Source organism: Pogona vitticeps, chromosome 6 (assembly GCF_051106095.1).
Source record: "Pogona vitticeps strain Pit_001003342236 chromosome 6, PviZW2.1, whole genome shotgun sequence".
In the NCBI taxonomy this organism is placed as follows: domain Eukaryota; kingdom Metazoa; phylum Chordata; class Lepidosauria; order Squamata; family Agamidae; genus Pogona; species Pogona vitticeps.
The window spans coordinates 34,388,306-34,404,288 of NC_135788.1; the positions used below are offsets into that span (position 1 = coordinate 34,388,306).

The 15,983-nt window shown below is 41.9% G+C and overlaps 2 protein-coding genes across 4 annotated transcripts in view; one reads left to right on the top strand and one right to left on the bottom strand.

Moving 5' to 3' along the window:
• Positions 1-884: 884 nt before the first annotated feature.
• On the top strand, positions 885-7,539 carry MALSU1 (mitochondrial assembly of ribosomal large subunit 1). Its single transcript, XM_020781111.3, has 4 exons — positions 885-1,242; positions 2,521-2,699; positions 4,990-5,071; positions 6,949-7,539. Exons 1-4 carry the CDS (start codon positions 921-923, stop codon positions 7,119-7,121), a joined length of 756 nt encoding a protein of 251 aa, XP_020636770.3. The 5' UTR covers positions 885-920; the 3' UTR covers positions 7,122-7,539.
• A 3,922-nt stretch (positions 7,540-11,461) lies between these two features.
• IGF2BP3 (insulin like growth factor 2 mRNA binding protein 3) overlaps positions 11,462-15,983 on the bottom strand; it is a 115,296-nt gene continuing 110,774 nt past the window's right edge. For all 3 annotated transcript variants that reach the window (XM_020781090.3, XM_078377191.1, XM_020781099.3), the window contains exons 13-15: positions 15,154-15,285; positions 14,888-15,001; positions 11,462-14,089 (exon numbers count right to left, since the gene is read on the bottom strand). In XM_020781090.3, the coding sequence (XP_020636749.1) occupies positions 13,988-14,089; positions 14,888-15,001; positions 15,154-15,285 (348 nt within the window). In that variant the 3' untranslated portion in view covers positions 11,462-13,987. The remainder of the gene's footprint in view (positions 14,090-14,887; positions 15,002-15,153; positions 15,286-15,983) is intronic.

Here is a 15,983-nt window from a genome sequence, read left to right on the forward strand (position 1 = left end):
GTTGTTGTGGGTTTTTCGGGCTCTTTGGCCGTGTTCTGAAGGTTGTTCTTCCTGACGTTTCGCCGGTCCCTGTGGCCAGCATCTTCAGAGGACAGCAACCTGTGCTCTGGTGCAGTTTGTTTGGGAGTTAGAAAGGTTAGGAAGAACCACCTTCAGAACACGGCCAAAGAGCCCAAAAAACCCACAACAACCTCAAGAGTGTTGCCTATTTTGAGAACAACGGCATGGATGTAAAACTACTTTCCTGCAGATTTTGCATCTGGTGCCCAACCTCTGGAAGGGAATGAAAATGTCAGCACGCCACCATTATCTCCGTTTTAACACACTTGTAAATCCCAGATGTAGACACACAAAGAAAATTCCTAGCCCTCTTTGGGGGGGGGGAACCACAGAAAGGACCACAGTTTAAATATTACTCCTTTGCCTTATTATTCCTTCCGCATAAAAAAGAATGTTTTCCTCCACTGGAAACCACAAGCCCTCGCTACCCAGCTGCGTAGCCGCAGATGAGAAAAAACATTTCCTGCTTACTCTTTCCGCGACGCCGCACAACTGACAGCTCTCTATGATTTTAACTCTTTAACAGCGCTGCTCCTCGTCCTCCTCCTCCTCCTCCTCCTTCCAACCGCCCTGCACGCGAGGTTCGCTGCAAGCGATTGGCTATAAGCTTACAGCCCTTGCGCAGGCCCGGCTTTTCTACAACTCACAGATCGGGGCAAACTCGAGGCGAGCCCCAAACACAGCGTAACCCCACTCCCTTGAGGGACGAGACCGGCTTCCAGCACGCGCCTGCGCGAACGGTTCTCGGGAAGCCTGCCGCCAACGACGGACCGCCTACTTCTTACGCTGGCCAATCAGTAGAAAGATCCGGCCTTCGAGTATTTTTTTTTCTCCCCCCTAGAACGTCCCTGGTGGCCGCCATGTGGCGGCGGAGTCGGGGCGCTTGGCCTTTGCTGCAGCTAGTGGCGGGCCGGCCGGTGGCGGGGGCGGTGGGGGCCGCCGGTTGCTCCAGAGGGTTAAGGCGATCCGCTGCGGCCGGGAATCCACTGAAGGCGGCAGGGCCCGGCTTCCTCCGACGAGTGACCGCGTCCGGGTTGGGCCGATTCAGCAGCTTGGGAAGCTCGGAGCTTAGGGAAGCCCCGGAGGGCGCTGGAGGGGGGCAAGAAGAAGCGCCAGGAGGCGGTGGAGCCGGGCAGGAGCCGCGCACGCAGCCGAGTCCCGGCGGGCCTGAAGGTCCCTCGGGTGAGAAACCTCGGTTTGTGTCAGGCGCCGTGATCCAGTGGGCGGAGGGGGGGGGGGACTGGCGAAGGGATCACAGAGAGCGAGCGGCGCAGTTGCTTTTCTGGTTTCCCCTTTTCCAGAGAGCGAGCGTGTTTACCGACCGTGTTATCGGAGGGATTCTTCTTGTCTGGCATCCCCTCTGCGCCAGCTACTGTGGGTGGAGGGTTGATCGTGCCAGTGTGCCTTCTGCAGGGACCTCTGGTGTGCTAATGAGCGTGTTAGTCAATAACCCCACTGAGATGCTATTATGTATGGGAAGGAACGTTTTTCTAACATCGTTTAGTCACCTTGAGAAAGTAGACTTTGGCAAAGAGTTAGGACAGACTAGACATTTTACTTTGAGTCATAATCCAGCATGCATTTGGGCAGCTGCATTTTCAAAAACCCTGGTCCAGACATAGCAGTGAGTGCCTAGAGACCATAGATCAGGCAGTTAAACTCAGCAATGTACTCGCTTTCCATCCATAAGGATGTTTTAGAATTGAATCTGTGCTGGGGGCATTCCTCTCATGAGCAAGAAGAGGTGTTTGGACCGGGAGGACTTGTAAATCCTGGCTTAGAGGGTTGTTAGTATCAATACAGGCAAGCTGGGGATAGGCATGGGCCCTTCCATCTCTTTGTGTGTGTTGTCAAGAGGCCCCTAGCCCACCACTGACAAAGATTGATGCTCTTCCTTCAAAATGAGACATCTGTGTCCTACATCCCATTTCCCAGCCAAATCAGACTTAAGAAAGCCTTCAAGAAATGCATTCAGCCTTGTAAACAAGGTGTGTACATCCTGTGCCTTGGTTCTAACGAAGACGATCGTTCTAGGAGCACCGATTTCATCAGAAGCAAGGCACATGAGCCACATATATTGATTTCAGAAAAAAAATACACAGAAGAAAGTCAGCTTTTGTTTTTGCTGCAGTGACAGCTGGGCATGGCCTCCTGCACGTTCTCAAGGGAGATGGCCTTCGTGCTGTGGACCACAGAAGTTGATCATCTTTAGGGGAATGAAGGAATGGAGTCTTTGGACGATAGATTGTTTTTCAGATGTTGTGCCTAGCTCAAGTCATAATTGTATAGCCCATGAATGTGAAATCATGCAGCATTTGCAAAAGTATTTATCCATCGTTGTCACTGGAACAACAAAGGAAATTTTGGGTTTCGTATTCTGAATTTTGACTCTCAAAAATTCCAGCAAGCCTGGTTTGCAATATGTTTTGATTTTGACTGTTTTAATCTTGCTTTTTTCAGACCCTGCCCCTTCAGCATTCACCTTTCATGATATAGTATCCCTTCTGAGACAAGAAAATGCCAGCGACATTTGTGTCATCCATCTGCCTCCGGAACTGAAGTACAGCGATTATTTTATTATTGTTAGTGGATCCTCTGGAAGACATCTCCACGCCATGGCACAGTACCTGTTAAAAATGGTATGGAAAAATACTTCCACTGTTGTTGTTTTTCTGAGATGTCAGAGGATTTTTAACAACAAAAAACTGGTTGCTCTGCCCTGCTCATTAGATGGTAAAAGGACAGGTAGTAAAAAATGAGGCCTTTGAAAGGATAGTAAAAAAAACTAGGTAGGAAAATACAAGGCCTGGGGATGTGAAGTTGACAATGTGTTGAATGCAATGAAATTGAAGATAACTTGGATAAAGTTATTTGAGGATTGTACATTGTAACACTTTTAACTATAAATGTTTGTTCAGCTGTAGGAATGTGGATCTGAGTTTAGGAGGTGAAACAGAAAAAAAACCCAAACCCCATTCATTATATACAGTGCCCCATTTAGCAAGATATTGTGCATGACATGTAGTAACATATTCCCCCCTTGCTAGTTTGCCGTAGATGGGATGCAGGGGTAAACTGAGAAAGAAAGAGGAGGAAAACACAGAGAAAATAAGCAAATTCTATCTGCTCTTTTTGTTTATGAGGATTTATTTATAAGGCTTTTTTGGGACAGCAGCTTCCAGGGTCCTCCAGTCTGCATGGCTGCTGATATTCTAGTAGTAGTATTTCCAAAAAAAGGTTACTTCCACAGTCTTTTAAAATATGTATATTTTAAACTCAATATGTCTTTAGCTCTGAGCTAGCATGGGGGTCTGGTGGATGCTAGGTGTGTGCCATTTCTCTCTCTCTCTCTCTCTCTCTCTCTCTCTCTCTGTCTCTCTGTGTGGGGGGGTTATTCTAAATCCCAGAGTTCTCCATTCAGGATGTTCCACCTTCCAGACCCACACCTAAACTGTGTTCGTACAGAGAAAGGTTGGTCTGGAAGCCTTAATGGGCTGGGAGAGGTCCAACTCTGGCCCAGCTGCCTGTTAGAAAAAGAAGTTACAGGGTGCATGCTCTCAACAATCACCAGGACAACTTCCTTTTCTAATGGGCAGCTAGGCACTTTTACCTCAGCCTTTCTGCAGGTGAGCACAGTTCTGGTGTGTGGGTCTGGCAGATGGAACTCCCAGATTAGAAAATTCTGGGATTTAGAATCCAAAAAAACCAAATGGAATATCCTGAGGGAGTGTCGTATGAACAGGTTGTTCTCTGGAACTGATTTATAAGAATAGCCTGTTCATAAAGCTGTTCTTCTTTTTAATACAGCAACAATTCAAACTATTGCCTGATCTATTTCTTAAAAACACTTGTCTGTCCTTCCACCCCCATGTGCAATTGTTATTACTCCTTCAGTCTGGAATATGAATTGGATTCTACAGCTTGTTATCTGAGTGTAAAATTTGCAGACAGAATTTCCACCCATCTAGAACATGTCTACTCTGGGCAATTTACACAAAATATAAAAAATAAACTATGAAAATATATATGTAATAAGAATAAGAAGCAAATTAACAACCGAATCCAAAAAAGAAAAGAGAAATAGGCTAGGAGGTGATGGCTGTAGGGAAGGCCTGCCTGTATAGCCATGTCTTCAGATTTCCATAAAGAGCTGGCAAGCAACCCTGTTTGAAATCCATATGATTTGGGGCCAGTCAGGATAGGTAATTGAGAACTACATGGTCACTGACTCACCATCTGGCAAATTGCATGCAGAAAAAACCAACTGTGGCTGATATCCTGCTTCTCAATGGTTTAAGACAGTACATTATGGTTAGTGGGGTTATTTGAAAGTCTGCAAGATACCTTCAGAAAGCAGCACCCGGCTGTCAATTCCTGTTGGACCTTCCCTTAGGAAAGACAAGCAGGGCCTTAGAGATGGACACTCCTGCTTGCATTCATATGGTCTCCTTAAAATAGTGGTGTTGACATGCATCCTACAGCCTTTTTTGGGAAAGCCTAGTAAGGCTTGCCTGGAGAAGAGTTGGTCTGGAGACTACAGTGTCTGGCAAGCCTTTTCCAACACTTGTAGACGTATGTCACTGCTGTTCCTTAGGAAGTACCTGCCTTTTTTGGGTTTGTCAATCTGTTGCTGGAAGTGATCGTTCTTTTATTGCCTGGGTACGAAAAGTAGGTTGCACTGGTTGTACCGTTACAGGGATCAGAAGTAACTAAGTATGGAGGGAGCTAAAGCAATTTTGGAACAGTACATACTGTTTCAAATACTTCTAAGATGGGATATTTGCTATAAATGCAGGGACACACTAGATGGCTTGTGAAGTTCTTGGAAGGCTTAAATCAGATTCTAAGTAAGTTACATTGCCCTGCACTTGGATGTGAACATTCAGAAGTATGATTCTTGTTTTATTCACTCACATTTTTCTCTTCCAGTACAAGTATACGGTGAAAGACTACAGGACTCAAGTTGTGATAGAAGGAAAAGACACCGATGACTGGTTGTGCATAGATTTTGGTAATTCATTTTATTATTCACAGTATAGAACAAAACCAGAAGGAGAAAGAACACTAGATAACAACCACATTGTGTCAACTGGTTGAGCAAGCTATCACAGTAATGTATTGGAGGATATCACTTTGAAGGGAATTACTCAATGTTTGGACTACAGTTCACATCATCCACAGGCAATGAGTAAGAGGTGTTGTCGTCCAATACATAGGGGAAGGCTTGAATTGAAGGAGTAACTTTTTACTGTAGCATGTGGTTGCAGTGCAAGTTCTCACAATACCACCGTGGTATGTTTATTATAAAGGTGGTGGTTGTTTAGTCGTGTCCGACTCTTCGTGACCCCATGGACCAGAGCACGCCAGGCCCTTCTGTCTTCCACTGCCTCCCAGAGTTTGGTCAAATTCATGTTGGTAGTCATCGAAGCGCTGATTTCCATTTCTTAGCTCTCAGGAGTGCTATTACTTTCGAGTGATGTCTGGGCCTTCTTTACTGAGGTGCACTACCCTAAATGCTTAAAGCAGAATGCAGCATATCTTCAGATCATGCCTATTAATTAGCTGATTGAAGACCAGAATAACTCAATTTAAGAATCAGCTACAGAGGAGGCAAAGTGTTACATTGCTTCTGTTTTGGCTTGTGATGTCAAGTGTAGTTTTAATGTTTCCTATCTGCTTGGCTAGAGCTTTTAAGTTCATAATCACTATTGATAGTATAACATAAATTGGATACACTAAACTTAAGTTCCAAAATATTATGAAAGCTGTCATGTTAAATAATTTACGGTGCATTCCCATCTGTTTCTACTCAGCAAAAAATTCCATTGAGATCCATGGGGCTTATCCCCAGGTATAGGATTGCAGCCTCAACATTTCTATAATATTGAATCTTTAAAAATATGTGACAGATTGAAATATGGATGACTTTGTGTGTAGACCACACAATACTTAGTGGAGGGATGCCAAAAATAGCAAAAATAAACTTAGTATATATTAAGTATAGCACTAGTCCTTTGCTATGAGGAAAGCCCATTCTTTTGAGCTTTGGGAAGCAAAGAAGGCATGTCGTGGTGCCAGACAATCGAATGAACAAAAGGTGGGCAAATGTTAGAACCAGATTGAGTGCTATTATTTCTGATGATTTGGAATAAAAAAACCTGACAAGCATTCCTGAGTCCGATGTGTATAACAAAAGCTGCCTCAAAATGCCTCCTGCCCAACATGCACACTGTTTGTAGTCAAGGTCACTTGGAAGTACCCAGGAGAGAAATTTGTATAAGATGACTGTTTTGTTCTGCTACTCAGCACAGATTTGGGGGGTTTAGAATTTTTTTAATTCAATTGTATTTCTGCCGTGCTAGTTCTTAGCTTATGGATCTTGAGGTTCTAATTGATTCTATGAACTTGCAGTTTTCTCATATCATAGGATGTAGGGAAGAGAAAGTGGCTGTTGCTGGCAGAAAGATTGTCCCTTGGCTTAGATGACGCAAACAACTTCTGGCAAGCTTCAAGTTCACATGTTGCTTTTCCCCTCTGTGCATGCTTATGGAAGAAAACCTGCACTTTTAATCAAACCAGGTCCATTATAAACACATGTGAACTATGGTTTTAAATGAATGTAATGTTGTGTTCTGTTGTTCATTCGTAACTGGAAATAGTAATTTAGGTGTAAAAATTTCTTCCTGGCTTCTATAGGAAGTCAGGGAAATAGTGAACGAATCTGATGTGGTTCATTCCAGCTGTTGTAATAGGCCCTGAAAGATGCTGACTGAGCCTGCAACATTGAGCACAAGTTGTACCAGAGGCAAGTCCAACTCATATACTACCAAACAGAGCAAAAGGGCAGACTAATTACTTCGCTTAACTGTGGCAACTCTTCTCTTATAGGTCATACTGTGGTCCATTTTATGTTGCCAGAGACTCGTGAATACTATGAACTGGAGAAGCTGTGGACACTCGGATCTCACGATGATCAGTTGGCACAGATAGTTTCAGAATCCTTACCTGATGATTTCACATTAGGAATAACGCCTGAAGCAGAATCATTAGACTCTGCATAAGACAGGGAATGGTTTCTGCAGAACTGTGTTATTCACTGTAGATTCAAGTGGCAAGCCGGGATATATTAGTGGCAGTTCAAAGAAGGTGCAACAGACCAGCTAACCATCAACTACAGGGTGGTCATGGACTCAGTAGCAACCTTATGGACATGATATATGCAGCATCCTATCCAGCTTACTTAAAAGTATGTGGCATAAAGGAAAAGGAAGCTTCCAACTCATATTGCAAAAAACATTGCAAATGAAAGCTTGTATTATGTGATGAATTGATGGAAACTCATTGTTCCCATGAAAGTGTTACTGTTCTTTCTCCCTCCACTGTTTTATGGGGTATTGATCAATAACACAATCAGATGTAGAAGAAATAAAAGTATTTTGAAATGGTCACTGATTTCATTGATTAAACTTGTTTGCTGTCCGTGGTAGCTCTTGTTATGATTGCTCCTACATCTATGAAGTTCAGAGCATGCCGAGTAAATTGCACTTTCAGGAAACAGATGTATAGAGGCACTGCTTTGTGCTAACAATACAGTCAAAATGAATACAAACAGCTTTCTTTGTACATTGCTTTACAAAATTTTTATAGTAGGCCACTGCATCATCACCTTTCTATCCATTTCAGATATAATTTTCCAATTGCTACGAATAACTCAGTACAGGACACAATGACAACAGAAGGCGAAGGCTTCTCTGCTTTCATCAGTGCCATAAAGTAGAGAAGATATCCTGTATAACACATAGCTCATTCATGGAGATATTTTCTATTCACAATATGTGGAAACCTCTCTTGGAAATTCTTAGCATCTGCACATAACAAAGGAACTAGTCTGCATTTCCCCACTCTTCCATCACGTCCATCTCATCTGAGGTGCACACAAAACAAAAACTGATGGACCATGTGTCCACTTGCTTAAGTACAGTGCAGCCATCAAGAGGTCAAGAACTGCAACCCCCATTAGCCCTAGCCTGCATATCCGGTGGGGAGGAGCTCTGGAAGTTGCAGTTTCTACAAGTTGGGAGGTATGAGTTTTGCCCACTTTGGGCTAGATACACCATTGTCATACAGGACACGAAAGCCTATTCAGTTGTAAAGCACTGATTATTTGGAGGACTGCTTTAAGCTCATCTGAAGAACAGCTTGATTTCTAAAAGAAAGGAAAGCGGCATCTCCTGTTGGCATTCATGCCCAATATCAAATATTAATGCTTTTGCTGCACCTGCACAATGCATAGCCTTGGTCTGTGTCTGGTACCTCATCTGTAAATTTAAATGCGATTTTGCTGTCACCCATGTGCCTGTTTTGGTGTCTTACACCCCACTATATAGGAGGGCTAGGAAACACGACTGTTAGAAATACTAACAGTCAACTTCACTTTAGAGAAGAACATTTTCAAAGAAAATTCATAAAAACAAAACAAAAGGCAGTGGACCTAATTGTACCTCTATGAACGTACCTAATGTATCAAGTGGCACAAGGTTTAAAAAAAGATTGCAGTGTGTTAACACTATCTATTGTGTGACATCACATTGGCACCAACTCACTGTGACACTAATAGACCTTTCAAGATGAGGTATTTAAGGAGTGGCTTTGCCAGTTCCAACCCCAAGCCAGTCTCTGCGACAGAGTAGGGATTTGAAACCACCTCTCCTGAGTCCTAGCCTATCATTTTACCCCCTACATCACACTGGGTATCAAAGCCAGATATACAAATAAACATAATAACAGAATAAGGGTCAGAGCTAGACCTCAGTGGAAACTATGTCAATAAATTCCTTAATACAAAGAACTATTGTTTACCTTGAATCAACTGCCAGCTGGATTCATACAAATTATGCTAATTATGTAGCATTTTTCTTAATGGCAAGAGGGACTGTAGTAGAATATATGAGGGGGTGCTGATAACTATTGAGCCTTTCCCAGAAAAAAATGATCCAGGAAGCTATAAATTGCAGGGTGTATTGGCCAACTTGTCTGTATTCAATGGTGCAAAAATCACCTACTGTACCTATGATTTTAACTTATCTTTCATGTTCAGATCCAAAGTGAACATGGCAGCACCTCCAGAAAAGTTCAATGTGGAAGAGCATAGGACCATAATCAAGTTCCTGTTTCTCCAAAGGAAAGGTGCAAAGCAGATCCATGATGAAATGTCACAAACTGCGGGTGACAGTGGCCCTTCATATGCAATAGTTAAATGTTGGGTTGTCAATTTTAAAACTGGCCATTTCGGTGTTGAAAATGAGAAGCCCAGTGGAAGGCCTATTTCTGTCTCTGTGCCTGCAAATGTGAAATGACATGATCATGGAGGACCGCTGAATATCAGCCAAAAGTATTGCTATATATCTGAGAATGTCATGGGAGAGAGTTGGTGCCGTTATCCACAACCACTTGGAAATGAGAAAGCTAGCTGCAAAGTGGATCCCCAAGCTTTTGACAAGCGAACAAAAGGGAAACATGGAGTCTTCGGTGGCTATTTTGGAACATTTTGCAAGAAATGAGTCAGATTTCCTGGGCAAACCGGTAACTGGTGATGAGACATAGATCTACTGTTATGATCCTGAGACAAAGGAACAGTCTAAGGAATGGAGGCACAGTGATTCCCCCAGGCCAAAGAAGTTCCGAGTGCAAAGGTTGGTGCAGAAGCAAATGGCAACATTTGGGGGGGGGGGGATAAGAAGGGAGTTCTGCTGGTGGACTACCTCCAACAGGGTTCAGTCATCAATGAAAAATTATTACTGTGCTTTATTGATGAAGTTGAGGTGAAACATCAAAGAAAAACATCGAGGAAAGTTATCCAAAGGTGTCATCCTGTTGCATGACAATGCCTCGTCTCATACTGCAGGTGAAACAATGGCAACACTGACCTCCTTAGGCCATCCACCCTATTCTCCCGACATGGCTCCTTCTATTATCTGTTTCCCAAACTCAAAAAACACCTAAAGGGACAACAATTTGGGAGCGTTCTGGAGGCAACTAGTGCTGCAAATGAGTGGTTACATCAGCAGTCGAAAGAATTTTATTTGCAGGGACTTAAGAAGCTGCAGGACAGATGTCGCAAGTGTATTGACTTCCTGGGGGAATATGTAGAATACCTAAGTATTGAGCCTTTTTCTGGGAAAGGCTCAATACTTATCAGCACCCCCTCGTACACATTGCACACAGACGGTCTCTGGTTCAGTCCCCAGATTCTCCAGAGAGGACTAGGGCAGCTTAGCTTGAGACCCTGGAGAGCTACTGCCCATGTCTCCAAGACTGGGCTAGATGAATCAAGGATCAGGTGCACAGTAAGGTAGCTCTTTGTATTCCTAGAGTGGACTGTGGTGTAAAGGAATGTTGCAGAACTTTAGCCTGATGTTTCTTGCCTGATTTTTCTCAACACAATATGACCCATTCCGCTTACCATGTTCTTCCAGGGGGGATTTGGGTTTTAACAGGAAGGATAAGGGGGGGGGGGGCAGCTCCCATCTATGGCCTACAGTATTGGATGGTGTACAAATCCTGGTAAGAAACAAAGCCATGTTTTAATAGACAGAATCTCAACATATCTCAGGGATGTAGTCAGGCCCAATTCAGTCATCTAATCCCAGTTTATTACAACACCTCTCAGGCTGGATACTTTTCTATACTATCCCAAGCTCCATTTCCCCCCTTAAAAATCTGGATCACACACAGGGCAAAAACTGGCTGAGTGAAACACTTTGCTGTTCCAGAGATTTTACTGAGAAAGTTATAAAACATCTCACATATCTGTTACAGGCATAAGCTTGATGTATTTGAATTAGTGGCACTGGCATACTTAATTTTTTTATGGGGTATGAAATATGGGGAAGCCTGTGATTTATACAGTGGTACCAATACTTACTATTTCTACTTTATCAGAGTCCATGGGCGACTACAGAAATCATACATGTGCAAAGTCAGGGTTGTCTTCACAGGCCTTGTTTTCAATATGAGGTCTCAGCTGCCCTCTTGATAAAAACACCCTGGTAAAATTGTTGGTTTCTTATCAGGAAGCACAAAAGGACTTTTCATTAAACATCCCAAGGAGTTTTTAATGAAAAATTCCACACAGAAAATACAGGATGTATGAGGCTCATATATACATTGAGGCAGTTGTCCTGTCACTGCATTCTGAAGTTCAACTCCCCCAAGTCAACTTGAGAAACTTACAGCTATATGGTGTGTGCCAAAAATAAAAAAAATCAATAGATCAGCAGTACCTTCCTCTGAAGTGAACCCATAAAATAAGACTTAAATCTAAATTCTGCTGAAAAGCACTCAACTGCCATGTTCATAATCTTTTAGGATGTAAAACAAAAATCACACAGGGATCTCATAATAGGAGTTAAACTCTTTATTCCATTCAGAGGCATCTGGCAAGTGAAGCTGCATTGGGGGCACATTACAGAGGAGAAAATGATCAATAATACTTCTTTGAATACTGAAGTCATTTACAGAATCACATCCAAGCTATTTCCAAGTACTCCGAATTAACAAGTCTCAACTGAAAGCAAAAGACATGATTTTACCACACTAAAGTCTATAAATTTAAGAAAAATGACAATATTAAATCAGGAAATGTAAAATGCAGCACTTATTTTGTCAAATAAAATAGTTATGGAAAACAAATTAAACTTTCTCCAATACTATGAAAAGAATATTGGATTCAGACAGCAAAAATTCACACTATGACTTTCTCATACTTCAGTAATTGTTAAGTTCATTGAAAGGAAAAAAAACCACTAAAGATTAGGCAAAGTACTGTCCAAAAAAAGGAAAAATGTTTCCATTTTCTTCTTTCTGCTAAACTACAACATAAATTTGTGGTTTTTAAACCAATTAGTAAAGAAAAAAATTCAGTAAAAAAAACAAAACCAGACCATTTTTCAAAAGTTACCTAGCCTGTACAACAATGATCTTTGGGAAAATGATCTATTCTATGTAGAAATGCCTCTATTTTCTTATTAATCTAAGAGGTAGATCAACAAAATGGTGAAACAAGCTTTTGTTTTTGCTAATTGTGCCCCTCAAATCAGTGCAGCATAGCAGTTCCAATCTTCTCATGCACAGAAACATCATAAACAAAAGGGTCCGAGGTAATAGCATGGCTCGTGCACACGGGCAGGCGCGTACACGCACAGCAGTCTTTATGCACCATGTGTTGCCACATTGTTCAAACTGAGGTAGACTGAAGTTTATTGTAGAAACTTGAATGCATATTACCACAATCATGATTCAAATTACATTCTGAAATTAAAAAAATAAATTTGGTAAATTTCCTGTGATCCCTGTCTTTTGATAGGTTTTCTCCCTCCTTTTCGTGGTTGGTTGCAGAACGTGCATAAATCCTGCTGTTTATTTTGTAGCCAAGCCTGAGGTTGTATTAACTCATTCTTATTTTTTTATTTTAAAAACCCTTCGAAGTGGCTTCATGTGGCCCTTAGTAGCGGCTGGATATGTAAACTTAGCCTTTCATTACCTTTAAAGGGGATCAAACAGTGCTGGATCTCTTCTCCCCTGCCCAATTATTATCGTAACTGAAAACAGTATGAAGCAATCTGCTGGAGAGCAGAGAACCCAAGCCTCCGAACTGCTCTAGCAGATCAGGCATCCTACCAAACTGAAGATGAAGCTTGCTCTTTGAACAGAACGGCAAATTACAAATGGGCTGCAAATGTTTTTAAGTGTAGCATTAGTACGTAGGTAGTGATGGTCAAAGGCACAAAGGGTTCATGCATTCAATCAAGTAGTACAAGACACAAAAAAAGTCCAGTCTCCAAAAGACCTTCTAAAAATTGACCCCCAAGTCCCAGCCTCTTGCCATCACTTCCTTGTTCTGCTCCCAATAAAGTACCATCACAAACCTTTTTAATCCCATCTTAAAAGAAAAATAATGGCATTGCTGCTATCAGAATGTTGGCATTTGTTTAGGTATTGTTTGAAACATCCACTGATTCCCACCCACCCCCAAACAAATGATTGTGTTGACACCCTCAGATATAATCCGAGACGACTCTTTTTCCATCTCACTCCTGTCAGCCAGCAGCAAGAAGCAATCTACTCTATTTCTTCCACCTCAGTAAGTTCCGTAGTACTCCTGGCTGCTGGCTGATCAAATTTTACTTTTTTCTTAAAAAAATAAAATGCTCAAGAACTATTAGCTTTATAAAGTATACAAAATCCAAAAACAAAACAAAGCAAAAAAAAAAAAAGCAAAAGAAAAAAAAGGAACAATTTCTTATTTGAGGTATTAAATGCCTGAGGTAGTTTAGTAAAATGCATATTTATCTTTTCATGCCCTGGCCAACACCATTGAATACTTCCCTTAGTTTAAACATGGCAGTGTTGTGTAAAAATGCAACCAAATGTTGAAAAAGAAATGCCACTTGGTTAACATTGGGAGTAACACTTAATCTCTTTGTCAATGCCCTTTTTCCCTAAATCACAAACCCTAATAATCCCAACCCTTCAATTGTCTTCTCTTCTTTTACAAGTGAACCTAGAAGAGCAATGCCTTTTCTTTTCAAACCAGTGAACTCAAAAGAGAAAGCTTCATTAAACCAAGTTCTAAAATTGCTGGGGAATAGTAAGGACAATAAAAGAAGACTAACAAGGTTATGTTAAACCGTGAGAATAGAACAAAAGGGAAGTGAAGGGGTCCGTTGTTTAAAGCTGGGTTTCAAAAGTAAGAGAGCCTAAAGAATACATTCTCAGAGACAGCATGCCAACTGCAGCCTGGTCCTCAAACAAAACGACAGACTTGGTTAAACTTCTGCATATCATTCCAACCGGTGCCCAGAACCTGCCTGTTACAGTCTCTCTCTTTGGTCTGGCATCTGTCTCCGAAGGGTCTTGTCCTAAACCTTTATTTCCGTCTCTGTTGAGGCTGTCCGCTCTGCGCTGTCTTTTGCTGCTGCTGCTGCCTTCTTACCTGAGCCAGTATTTCCTGAATTTTTCTCTGGGCGAGCTGCAGGGCAAAAACAATTGCTGCTCAATCCCAATAATCACTTGTCACGTTAAGCTGACTTTCATACCTCTTTCTTTCCCATCTCACTCCCTGTCTCTGCTTCGGCTTCCCAAAACCATTTTGGACTGTAAAAGCCTAAAGAATAAACACTACAAATGATTATGCACGTGCACAACAGACAGCACATTCAATTTCTCTAAAATGTGGTATCAATTATTAAAGTTCATTACATAAAACTGTTTTTGATCCTCTTTATAAAAGGTCGGCAAATTATAAATACTATTTCACAGAAAACCAAGCACATAAAAGGGGGGGGGGAGGCTAGGAGGAAATGTCATAATTTAAAAATAACACATGGCACAAACAATGGCTAATTTATAGCTGAATTAATAAATACATTTTCGTCTTTTTCTCTTCTTATCTGGACTATGAAGGGAATGGAGACGGTTATTATAACTTCCATTCAATGGGAAATATTACAATATTCATGCCGGTGCAGTTGGAAAGGTGCCAGAGTGTGTCTTGGCCATGTGCCTGACCATGCAAACAAGATGCACCCTGGTTCCTTGTCAATTAGGCACTATTAGTTGGGGCAAGTTATGTGAGTCTTATGCAAATGCCAACAGTTGTCCAGGTGGTAGATCATCTACCAGTCCAACTATCTTTAAACAATTATAAAACGCTGAAAAATTCAAAGGACTGTGTTTCTTCATTCAGGAAGATCATACAATTATAGAATAATGGAGTTGGAAGGGGCTTATAAGGCCATTAAGTCCAGCTCTCTGCTCAATGCCTTACCTGACATGCATAGAAGTGGCCAGTAATTTTCACAACGACCTGATCATTTTCATCTGGTGTCTGGTCACGAGGGACAACAACTTCTGCACTTGTCAAATTCTGAAGCTCATTTACCTGTAAAATAAAAGTAACACTAGTACTACTACTACTGATAACAAGAATATTACTACTAATATGATGATATCACCATTGCAGGCTGTGGAATAATGATAGTAGTTAGTGGTCAGAAAGACAGTAATCATATTTAGTTTTTTTCAGCTACTTGCCGTTTTGCCTCCTTTACCAATAACTCTACCAGCAGCATAGGATGGCACTTTTATATGAGCTTCAAGTTTCACTTCTTCTTTAGGTCCAAAAAAGTTTTCTTCCTTAAGTTTCCCATAGATTCTTCCTTGCGCCTTTAAAGTAAAAGCACATGTCAATCAAATCAACTGACACTAAATTCAAGTCCAGCAGACACATCATTTTTTTTAAAAAAAGGATTACATACAAGTTTGCCAAACCTGTAAGAGAGGAACTGGGCAAAGGACAACTTGTCCTTGATTATTTAACTTTATCCTCTCACCACAGCACTTGGAACAGCAAATTAACTTCATAAAAGAAATAGACAGGTTACCTGTGAATTCACACAATTGGGTTTCTTCTGCGTCTGCGCAGGACGTTCGGAAGATTCTAGAGCTTAAAAAGAGTAACAATTTAGTCCCCCCCCAGGGCACGAGCTCTGCCCCCTCAGCCTTCCCCTCAGTTCCTTGTAGTCACCGTTACCAAGGATAACAGGTATCTGAAAAGGCAACGTGACGGGCAGAGGGGAGGAAGGGAGGGATGTGTGAATTCACAGAGGTCCACTAGAACCGTGGTTACAGGTAGGTAACCTGTCTTTCTTCATAGTGGCTTCTGTGAATGCACACAACTGGGTGACTGACAAGCTAACTTACCGGATGGAGGGCCGTCATGGAAGCAGAGATGACAGTATCGCCCTTCCAAATGCAGCATCATTCTTCACTCTGACATCAAGGTGATAGTGCTTCACGAACGTCAGCAGATTGGACCAAGTTGCTGCTCTACAGATACTCTGTATCTGTATTGCACGATGAAG

What these genes read in the sequence shown, in the direction of transcription:
- MALSU1 (XM_020781111.3), top strand. Translation starts at nt 921, where the DNA reads ATGTGGCGGCGGAGTCGGGGCGCTTGGCCTTTGCTGCAGCTAGTGGCG. An exon ending in CGGGCCTGAAGGTCCCTCGG is followed by an intron (nt 1,243 to 2,520) that starts GTGAGAAACCTC and finishes TGCTTTTTTCAG; the next exon opens with ACCCTGCCCCTTCAGCATTC. An exon ending in CTGGTTGTGCATAGATTTTG is followed by an intron (nt 5,072 to 6,948) that starts GTAATTCATTTT and finishes CTTCTCTTATAG; the next exon opens with GTCATACTGTGGTCCATTTT.